The 12,161-nt window shown below is 35.0% G+C and overlaps 1 protein-coding gene across 1 annotated transcript; it reads left to right on the forward strand.

Annotated features, from left to right (window-relative positions):
* The first annotated feature begins 2,075 nt into the window (after positions 1–2,075).
* On the forward strand, positions 2,076–11,066 carry LOC128550959 (uncharacterized). The gene is made up of 9 exons (XM_053531157.1): positions 2,076–2,143; positions 2,776–2,850; positions 3,352–3,570; positions 4,113–4,145; positions 4,532–4,561; positions 6,265–6,371; positions 7,008–7,139; positions 9,674–9,767; positions 11,008–11,066. Exons 1-9 carry the CDS (start codon positions 2,122–2,124, stop codon positions 11,064–11,066), a joined length of 771 nt encoding a protein of 256 aa, XP_053387132.1. The 5' UTR covers positions 2,076–2,121.
* Positions 11,067–12,161: the final 1,095 nt, after the last annotated feature.

Consider the following 12,161-nt stretch of genomic DNA (forward strand, 5'->3'; position numbering starts at 1 on the left):
GTGTAACATTTTGATAAAGCTTTTCGGTGTATCTATTTGCTGTATCTCTTTGGTGTAACATTTTGATCAGGCTTTTCGATGTACCTATTGCTGTATCTCTTTGTTGTAACTCTTTTGATAAAGCTTTTCGGTGTATCTATTTGCTGTATCTCTTTGGTGTAACATTTTGATAAAGCTTTTCGTATATCTATTGCTGTATCCCTTTGGTGTAACTCTTTCGAATAAGTTTTTCGGTGTATCTATTTGCTGTATCTCTTTGGTGTAACTCTTTTGAAAAAGCTTTTCGGTGTATCTATTTGCTGTATCTCTTTGGTGTAACATTTTGATAAAGCTTTTCGGTGTATCTATTTGCTGTATCTCTTTGGTGTAACATTTTGATAAAGCTTTTCGATGTATCTATTGCTGTATCCCTTTGGTGTAACTCTTTTGATAAAGCTTTATGGTGTATCTATTTGCTGTATCCCTTTGGTGTAACTCTTTTGATAAAGCTTTATGGTGTATCTATTTGCTGTATCCCTTTGGTGTAACTCTTTTGATAAAGCTTTATGGTGTATCTATTTGCTGTATCTCTCTGTTGTAACTCTTTTGATAAAGCTTTATGGTGTATCTATTTGCAGTATCTCTTTGGTGTAACTCTTTTGAAAAAGCTTTTCGGTGTATCTATTTGCTGTATCTCTTTGGTGTAACTCTTTTGGAAAAGCTTTCCGGTGTATCTATTTGCTGTAACTTTTTTGATAAAGCTTTACGGTGTATCTATTTGCTGTACCTCTTTGGTGTAACTCTTTTGAAATAGCTTTACAGTGTATCTATTTGCTGTATCTCTTTGGTGTAACTCTTTTGGAAAAGCTTTCCGGTGTATCTATTTGCTGTAACTTTTTTGATAAAGCTTTACGGTGTATCTATTTGCTGTATCTCTTTGGTGTAACTCTTTTGAAAAAGCTTTTCGGTGTATCTATTTGCTGTAACTCTTTTGATAAAGCTTTTCGGTGTATCTGTTTGCTGTATCTCTTTAGTGTAACTCTTTAGAAAGAGCTTTTCGGTGTATCTATTTGCAGTATCTCTTTGGTGTAACTCTTTTGATAAAGCTTTTCGATGTATCTATTGCTGTACCCCTTTGGTGTAACTCTTTTGATAAAGCTTTTCGGTGTATCTATTTGCAGCATCTCTTTGGTGTAACTCTTTTGAAAAAGCTTTTCGGTGTATCTATTTGCTGTAACTCTTTTGATAAAGCTTTACGGTGTATCTATTTGCTGTATTACTTTGGTGTAACTCTTTTGAAAAAGCTTTTCGGTGTATCTATTTGCTGTATCTCTTTGGTGTAACTTTTTGATAAAGCTTTTTTGTGTATCTATTTGTTGTATCTCTTTGGTGTAACATTTTGATAAAGCTTTTCGATGTATCTATTTGCTGTATCTCTTTGCTGTAACTCTTTTGATAAAGCTTTTCGGTGTATCTATTTGCAGTATCTCTTTGGTGTAACTCTTTTGATAAAGCTTTTCGGTGTATCTATTTGCTGTATCTCTTTGGTGTAACTCTTTGGTTGTTTTTCTCAGAAGTAAATCACAATATGATTCAGACTAAATCTTTAAACATGTCCATAGCTTTACAGTGTATCTATTTGCTGTATCTCTTTGGTGTAACTCTTTTGGAAAAGCTTTCCGGTGTATCTATTTGCTGTAACTTTTTTGATAAAGCTTTACGGTGTATCTATTTGCTGTACCTCTTTGTTGTAACTCTTTTGATAAAGCTTTTCGGTGTATCTATTTGCTGTATCTCTTTGGTGTAACTCTTTTGATAAAGCTTTTCGGTGTATCTATTTGCAATATCTCTTTGGTGTAACTCTTTTGATAAAGCTTTTCGGTGTATCTATTTGCAATATCTCTTTGGTGTAACTCTTTTGATAAAGCTTTTCGGTGTATCTATTTGCTGTATCTCTTTGGTGTAACTCTTTGGTTGTTTTTCTCAGAAGTAAATCACAATATGATTCAGACTAAATCTTTAAACATCTCCATTAAATAGTTCAGTCGTGAGATCACGATCTTATTCCATTTAGACCTACATTTATACACTGATTCCTGATAACAGAAGTTCATGACTTAGCCAGTCGCGTTTGTTTTCAACATGAAGGCCTTTCATGTTTTCGGTAAGTTAAATCTTCATTGCGGTTTTAAAAAAAATGAATCGAAGACGTAATAAATATGTTTGTTTATGCGTAAAGTTTGAAATTAGGTTGATCAGGTTTTCACCAGATGCACTATTTTTCCACGTACGACGTTGAAAAAAAAAAGAGTAAAGGATTGTGTACGTGCGAGGAAGTTCTTCTGTAACACTAAAACCTAGATTTTACCACGAACTTTACGTTTTTATTTGTCACTTTTGTTGTAAGGGCAAAATCATGGCCTTCGTTTTCCATTTTAAACAGAGGGCATGCAATGTTACGTTCTTTTAAGGAACAGAGTACCTAAGTTAATATGTTACAGTTGGTGATAATTGGTTAAATTAAATGCTATTTGAAAGACAGAACATGATCGGCACTAGCAAGTCATTGTTAATCTGTCGATTATATTCAGTCGGCTACTTCGCATTAACTCAGAATAATTGATTTCTTTTCTTTTAACCACATTATATTTTTCGACATTTGTTATCAAATTCTCTATAATAATTTGCACATATTTTGTTGTATTGACATTAAAATCTACTTCCCGATCATTTATTCGAAAGACAGAACAACTGTGACATCATTCATACTAATACGACCAAGTGATTACATTTCAGTGCTAATAAATCTGTTACATGCTGCAGAAGGAAAGATACCTATACCCCATGGGTGTTCTGTATTTAACATTGCATGTGAGTCCTTTGTTTTATAGTGTTTAACTGACTGTTATTAAAGATTACCAGTAGATTTTGTCTGTTTATTTTGGGTTTAACGTCGTTTTTAAACAGTATTTCAGTTATGTAACGGCGGACAGAATCAGAGGTGGAGGACGAACGATTTCAGACACAATGGTTTTTTATCAAATCGTCACGGAGACCATACGCCTCTTCACTTTAACCCATGGAACAATAGGCCGTAAATAGCAAAATCTTTGGACCGGCTATTATATCTTATGTAATAACATGCAATTTTTAATGTAAATAATCCAGTTCACCAATTTCTTGAACTAAGAAAATATGCGATCAGAACCAGTCAAGTCTGAGAAAAAAGAATATTTTTCGCGGCATATTCTTAGTCAATAAACTTCGAAATTCAAAAGTTTAGCTTTTCCGAATAAAATCACGAAATTTCGTTGAAAACATATTTTTAACCACAAAATTGAATTAATACGCCCGTGCACGTTTCTTTTTCAGTGAACGGATTTCATGGATTTCCTCTACCAACCATACATAGTCTTTATCCACTTTACACTAAGGGTTCCCCACTGATTGGAAAGCGTTTCATTATAAACAGTCCTATCCATCTGAACTACAGCGGATTATTCCCTTTAGGTGGTCTAAATATAGATATGAGCAAACTGTTCAACGTCTCTACGCAACTGGTACTAGATTCCATCAAACCGACGCTTCCGGGTAAGTTATGCACACAGTTTCATTTAATTCAAAGTAAGGAATTGTCCGGTATCCTTACAACACAACACAACACAACACAACACAATGCTAATACAATAGAATGCAATGCAATGCAATACAATAGAATACAATGCAAGGCAATGCAATGCAAAACAAGCATGGTTTTGTGAAATTTAGATATAAAGTTTTGATACATGTCTTTTCAAAAAATGTATAGATAAGAAGCAGTGTATCAAAACGATTGCTCTGTGACTGAGTAATGCATGTATTTTTTCCACAGCTGGTTCCAGTGAAGCAAATGCTACTTTGTTATTTACCATGTGTCAATACTATAAAGCTCCGTAACATACTTTGCATTAGGCAGCAAGTGACTTTGCCTTTGCACTGTTCGCGTTTCAGTCAGTAAATTTTCAGTGAACACCCCTTTCTATGATAAGTGACACTGTCCAAAAAGAATGATGGACCAGTCCATTTTAGAAACTCCACAGGATGAAGGAAGCAATATCGCATGTTTCATGCTTTGTTTTTATATTGTATTTCAGCTTCTAAAGAGATTTCACACACTTGCAGAATAGGTAAGACAGTAACAATTTTACAGAAATTTAAAAGAGAATATTGTTTTTTTCCGTTAGAATGTAGCAACGTTTGGTTAACCAACTGCCATCACTGACCGAAGCTACACGGCCGCCATAACTAAAGAAATCGAACAAAAATATGAAAAACAAGATAAAAAATGAAAAACAGGACAAAACAAAAAAATATTGCTGATATTAAAGAAAAAGGTAATTATTCTCAAACTAAGAAAGTTTGCTATCTGTAAAAATAGATTTTTAAAGTAGTTAGCGAGGTGGAATAGTATTTGATTTTAGTCACAATTATTTGAGTGGAAAATGTGTTAATCTCAGAGGCTATGGTGGTACTAGTAATATGTATAATCAACTTTTAATTTCTTTCTTTCTAGGACTGAAAACAACATCCCAAAACGAGATTGGTAGGTGTAATATAGTAGCTTTTATATGTGTATGCTAAGGTTACTGAACTCAAATGCCCCTCACCAATGTTGGGTTCGAGGGCCTCACTCGGGGCCTTGAATTCTTCATGTGAGGAAGCCCTTCAGCTGACTTTTGTAAAGTCGGTGGTTCTACCCTAGTGCTCGCCCGTGATGAAATGATGCAGGGTGGGTCACCTGGGACCTTGCTCTACGATCAAAGCTGAACAGTTTGCCATATGACCTATAGTTCTGTCGGTACGACGTAAAACCAGACAAAAGGTATGTGTGGCAGTACTGCTAAGAGGATTTTAGATTTATCTCTGCTTTCATTGACTGCTCTTATATTTCCTTCGCGACCTGGAAAAATAATCCTAGACTATCCAGCACTGTTTAGATGGAATAAGATCATCAAGCAGTATTGTCTTGCACATGTACAGATCCCCTTTGAGATAGATAACAAAGCACATGAACTTACTTCTTATTGCAGTTAGATATCAGGTTATTATTATATAATTATTATGTTTGCAATAGGGTTTCAAAACCGTGAAGAACACTGTTCTTTTTCGTGCAACCACCCCCACCTCACCCTGACACATTTAATTTTAGTGCGGGTGCACATAGATATGACTTTGTCCGAACGTCCATACACCCGTTTGAACTTGTGAATTCATATTTCAAAAAGTATTTTGACCTAGATTCATCAAAGCTCACCAGACTGTTATTCAGCATTTGAAGCTGTGCAGCTGGTGTTGGTTAGATTGAGATTTCACAAAACCAGAGTTATGGCCCTTGACATAGTCAAAAATATGGATACAATGACAGGACGAGGGGGCAGCAGCGTCCTATGGACACACATCAAGTTTCTATTGATTTAGAGAAAATGTAGGATAGCCAGCAAGGTATTCGGTGCATGTTTTCTTACTACTGATTGAATCATCCGGATATGATGTATGTTATAATAAACGTGTTAATGAATTGTTCCGAGTGATCTCTACTGGGGTATCTGATGTTTGCACGTGTTTATTTATGTATGTCACTAATGTATTCAATAGTCAGAGACGAGTAGAATCTGGGTTCTGCGTCCGGTGTAATTTAATCAATACTTGTCGACTTGACTTATCTGATTATATTTTATTATGTTGGAAGTATTAACGTTGTTTGTCTCATTCAAAACAGAAATCTTTTTGTATTTTTTTAATCGTTATAGTCTGCAGAATAATTAGAATATAATAAGTATTTCGCTCTGAAAATCAACAGCAATTTAATAAATATACGCAAGGTTCTGAAATAAAGTCCCTCTCTCCCATTATCTTACCTATTGTAGTTGCACAACCACGATTTTTATGAAAAATAAGTCCATTTTTTAACATGAAAGCAGTTTTTGCACATTAGATAAGAAGAAAGTTGAAAGGTTTCTGTAGCTAACAAAAGATAAATGACACAGAATACACAACGGTTTAAACATAATCACGGTTAAGGGAGATAATTAATATAATAAACTAACATATTTTATGGGAGCGACCATTATGATTTATGAAATATAATAATTACAATAAAGTGAAAAAGTCAAATTTTGCTAAAATGCGTTTTCACGGGCCTGACGCAATACCTAACACATATTAATTGGAATGAAATTTTATTGTACTCCATGCATAGATTACGTCCAGTTTTTGCAGATCTAATGATATTCTAGTATGTTTCAGATTTCGTCAAAGCAATGATGAAAATTTACAAAGTATGTGCTGTATGCGACAAGTTCGACACAAACACGACCACTTGTGAGACGGTCGGCTTTTGTCCAAAGAACTCTGTAAGAATCTCGTGTACTTAATTTTAAACTAATTTATTTTGGCTCGATTGTGATGAAAGCTTCAAGCTTTTTTGATCCAATCTCGAGTTCGTCTCCTGAAAGAAAAAAAAAAACAACTGAACTGGTGTCATACGAGTAAACGAGACCGTGACCCCAGTGTTGTTCGAACCCACATCCCCAGGGTTAAGCGGCCGACACCTTAACCACTAGGCCACTACAGTTCTTTACCATGTATTTGATAGTGTGGTTATACACTACGAACTAAGTTAATCTAGAACTAGTAAAAATAAAACACCAATATAAGTGTTAAGTCAGTCTATCTGACAATTGCAGCGCTTTTTTTTATATTAATTATACCAAAAACAAACTTTTTTTCAAAATCAGCTGAAGATGGTACGAAATATTCGGATGACACACAGAAAATCAATTTCATACGAGACTATCATTATAAAGTCTCGCACTCACTTATATCCAAAGTGCTGTCCCGTTAACACGTGCACAAAATATCATTCAAAGTCGAATTTCGATTATCTGGAAATTAAATGCTCGATCCCTTGGAACCCAAAAACCGAGTTTCAACTGCATTTGTCACTTGTAACCTAAAACTTGCTGTATCTGTATTTGTTTACCTTAAAGGTTTGTTACCAAGGATACACCGATGACCGGAAGTATTGGCCGAAATCAAATGTTTACAATATATTTGATGCTATGCATCCGAGGGCTGGATTCCATGGTTGCTGTCTACCGACCGATTCAAGATGCAGATATGTAAATAAATCGTTTAATATGCAAAATTTAATTGAAAACGCAGTTACAACTTCTATACGTGCCCGATTAATTAATTATCTTATTGTAATATAATATATTCAGAACATGACTAAAAGAAAATTGTTGCCATAATAGTCGATTTCTTGAGCGAAATTGGTACTATTATAATTATCAGCCATGAAAAAAAACCGCATCATCCTTGCGTGTCCATCTTGTGTACTATATAAAACCTAATGCATAATACTTTCAATACACATGCATTTCTTAACGTTTATTTGTTTGTTTGTTTTGGGTTTTACGCCGTTTTTCAACAGTATTTCAGTCATGTAACGGCGGGCAGTTAACCTAATCAGTATTCCTGGATTCTGTACCAGTTCTCCGCGAGTAACTGCCAACATCCCCACATGAATCAGAGGTGGAGGACTAATGATTTCAGACACAATGTCGTTTATTAAATAGTCACGGAGAACATACGCCCCGCCCAAGGATCGAACTCACGACAACGCGATCCGTAGACCAACGCTTTTACCTACTGAGCTAAGCGGGCGGGCTCATTTCTTAACGTAGTATCTAAAAAGATTATATTTGATCATTGTTTATATCTTCAGAAATGAAATTTGTTTTGAGTATACCTTCGATTCATATCGTAGTTCTTGTATTTTTTTTAAGTTTGTATAAATTACACAATTAATTTAACTGTTTATCCAAATGTTATTACGTGTTTGTAACTAACCGTCTCATTTTTAGCTCACCAGAGCCAAAGGCTCAGGGTGAGCTATTCTGATCACTCACCGTCCGGCGTCCGTCGTCCGTAAACTTTTACTTTAAACGACATCTCCTCCTAAACCGCTAGGCCAATTTCATCCAAACTTCACAGGAATGTTCCTTGGGTGAAGCTCTACAAAAGTAGTCAAAAAATTGAATTTCCATGCAGAACTCTGGTTGCCATGGCAACCGAAAGGAAAAAATTTAAAATTCTTCTTCTCAAAAACCAGAAGACCTAGAGCTTAGATATTTGGTGTGAAGCATTGCCTAGTGGACTTCTACCAAATTTGTTCAATTCATGACCCTGGGGTCAAAATTGACCCCGCCCCAGGGGTCACTTGATTTTACATAGGAAAATCTTTAAAAGTCTTCGTCTCAAAAACCAGAAGCCAAAGAGCTTAGATATTTGACATGTAGCATTGCCTAGTGGGCCTCTACTAAAGTTGTTCAAATCATGACCCCGGGGTCAAAATTGACCCCGCCCCATGGGGTCACTTGATTTTACATAGATTTCTATAGAAAACTTCAATTTTTTAAAAAAATATACCAGAAGGCCTAGAGCTTAGATATTTGACATGTAGCATTGCCTAGTGGACATCTACAAAATTTGTTCAAAAAATAACCCCCCGGGGTCAAAATAGACCCCGCCCCAGGGGGTCACTTGATTTTACATAGGAAAATCTTCAAAAATTTTCTTAAAATAAACCAGAATTTTTTAGGCCTAGAGCTTAGATATTTGATATGTAGCATTGCCTAATAGACCTCTACAAAATTTGTTCAAATATTGACCCTCCAGGGTCAAATTGACCCAGCCCCAGGGGTTACTTGATTGTACATATGGAAATCTTCATAAATTTGCTAAAAATAAACCAGAAGGCCTAGATCTTAGATATTTGATATGTGACATTGCCTATTAGATTTCTACAAATTTGTTCAAATCATGACCCACGGGGTAAAATTGGCCCCGCCCCAGGGGGTCACTTGATTTTACATACTAGGAAAATCTTCAAAATTTTTCTAAAAATAAACCAGAAGCCCTAGAGCTTAGATATTTCACGTGTAGCATTGTCTTTTGGACCTCTACAAAATTTATTCAAATCATGACCTCCGGGGTCAAATTGAATCCCGCCCCATGGGGTTACTTGATTGTACATAGAAAAATCTTCAAAATTTTCTAAAAATAAACCAGAAGGTCTAGAGCTTAGATATTTGACATGTAGCATTGCCTAGTAGACCTCTACAAAATGTGTTCAAATCATGATCCTCGGGGTCAAAATTGACCCCACCCCAGGGGTCACTTGATTTTGCATAGGAAAATCTTCAAAAAATGTCTGAAAATAAACCAGAAGGTCTAGATCTTAGATATTTGACGTGTAGCGTTGCCTAGTAGACTTCTACAAAATCTGTTCAAATCATGACCCCCGGGGTCAAATTGACCCCGCCCCATAGGGTTACTTGATTGTACATAGAAAAATCTTCATAAATTTGCTAAAAATAAACCAGAAGGTCTAGATCTTAGATATTTGATATGTTACATTGCCTAGTAGACTTCTACAAACTTTGTTCAAATCATGACCCCAGGGGTAAAATTGGCCCCGCCTCAGGAGTTACTTGATTGTACATCGGAAAATCTTTCAAAAAATTTCTAAAATTCATCAGTTTGACATTTGAAACATGTAGCTCATATAACTCAGGTGAGCGATCCAGGGTCATCATGACCCTCTTGTTTGACATTTGTTTTTTTTTTTTTTTTTGCTTTTCATTTGTAGCACAGATATATAGTTAAAAACAAGAATAACCACAATCTTAAGTCGGCAAACTACACAATACATACATGCTCCAGCAGCATAGCGTGTAACGGAAGTGAGTATTGTAATTTTTAAAGACACACCACGGAATAATTGTATTCTTTAAATAATTTATTTGTTCATAATGCATTATTTTTATTCATGTCTTTCAATTCACTGTATATATCAGGATGATATTTTACATTATTATGTTAGAGGACCATATGTTAGACGTTAGACTGGCTATAGCCAAATATGTTATCCTGTTTAAATAAAGTTATTATTATTATTATTATTATTATTTTCTTTTGTGTTTCCTTGATGGCAATTACACATCAGTTGAATACAGTTATACAATTTTCTGTTGTGCCATATATTAGGCTAAAACAATGCATTTAGTGTCTAAACATTTTAATGAATAAATGTAGCAGTATGCACAGTACTGTGTACTAACAGAGAGCTTTAGACCACACTTCTATAGTGTAAGTAACGTATCAATGTGTTTGAAACTGTACTTGAATAAGCCGCAGATGAAATGTGAAAACATACTACATGTAATTCAGGAAGGGCCTAACTTGTCCGCTCGTCATCATCAGAATTACTTTCACGATATTTAGGTTCTAAAGGGAGAAAGTAGTTCACTAGGTTGTGGTGTGTCTTTAAGCAACTAAAGCTGTGTCACTGAGATATTATAGTTTTTAAAAAGAATAAATACACTGTAAATCCGTTTAATATAGATTCGGGTTTTATTTTCACCTTTTTCGCGAATAATTCAGCCCACGTATTCAAAACCCACCAGCGTATTAAAATATATTAGTGAATTTTAATCTGCATCATGTCCTAAAATACAAACACTCATATAAGCACATTCTTAACACAACTCGACAAGACTGCTTACCATACCGTGAGATGGCTGTATAAAGCCTTTGCGAAAATTCTTTAGTCTTCAGTATATGCAGCGTCTTTGTTGAGAACATTTTTCAATCGTGACGGAACTTGGTACCAATTCTTTTTTTATTGTTGCATTTTTCGATGTATTGGTATACATAAATAAAGAATCTGACTGTACTCCCTTAAGATTCAAAAGTAAATGTAAAAACTCTTTAAGAATATTCATTGTGTTCAATATGGCGTATTTCACATTTGAATTGTTTAAAGATCACTTTTTATGTTGAAATTGTTAAAATCATTTTAGGACTTACTCATGTAATGTTGTTTTTTTTCTCGTAAATTTGCACTGTTTTGCAAACAAAATTTAAGAGATTTTATATGCTTTGTTATTGCCACAACCCAGTTATGTTTTATTTGTTTTGAAGATGACCGGCATGCAGTGAGCAGTTTTGTTAGTAAACTCAGTAAGTATGTCAGTACATAAATTTTGTTCCTTATTATCTAAATTGGAATTACATTAACACAATTAGAAACAATGCGGCCAGTTCTTTGGAAATTTAGTGTCATGGCGTGAGGGGTGTTGCACGTTTCATAACTCTTATGAACGCAGTGAGTTATTATTATTACGCTTGATTTAGTTTTATGCTTCGAAGGGATCTTCTTGCAGATTTTTTTCTACTTCTAACTTGTATAAATCATATGAGCCGTGCCATGACAAAACCATCATAGTTGGTGTGCGACCAGCATGGATCCAGACCAGCCTGCGCATCCGCACAGTCTGGTCAGGCTCCTTGCTGTTCGCTTTTAAAGCCTATTGAAATTGGAGAAACTTAGCGAACAGCATGGATCCTGACCAGACTGCGCGGATGCGCAGCCTGGTCTGGATCCATGCTGGTCGCAAAGCCACTATGTTGGTTTTCCCATGGCACGGCTCAATTATCAGTCTTCTGTATTAAAAGCTCAGTATATTGTTTAAACCTTAATTTTTACAAATCAACCTGAAAAATGAAATTCAGTCATAACATACAGATCATTCAAGCATTCACGGATCGTGCCACATTCTGTATGATCATCAAGTATTCAAAACGGCAACATACTCTATCATATCTGACCACAAAAATTACTCCCTAACGAAATTCAACTATTTTGTAGTATATAGTTTATTGTACATGTAATACTACTATCATTTGCGTCCTTGGTTGGCTGGTTGCTGTATGATATCTTTTATCAATTTTCATGCTTATTTTGTTTATTTCAGCTAAGGGTAAGTCACTCTGGCTGAGGTATGAGTCTTGTTTTGCCTTTTTTCTTGAATACATTCTGAGTATTATTCTTAACAATCATTTTTATATGAAGATATGTTTGAGATAAATGAATAAATAAACAAAACAAGATATCTAGTCTTTGTTTAGAAACAAATACAATTGAAACTTGAAAAATTGATCTTGCTTATCTCAAAATTCCGGCTATCTTGCAGACATATTCAAGTATCGTCATGAAAGACACGTGTACAAAATATTCTTATAAGTCGAATTAGGAAGTCGAACCGTCGATAGTCGAAAAATCTAGTTTCAACTGT

This window comes from Mercenaria mercenaria, chromosome 19 (genome assembly GCF_021730395.1).
Source record: "Mercenaria mercenaria strain notata chromosome 19, MADL_Memer_1, whole genome shotgun sequence".
Classification (NCBI taxonomy): Eukaryota; Metazoa; Mollusca; class Bivalvia; order Venerida; family Veneridae; genus Mercenaria; species Mercenaria mercenaria.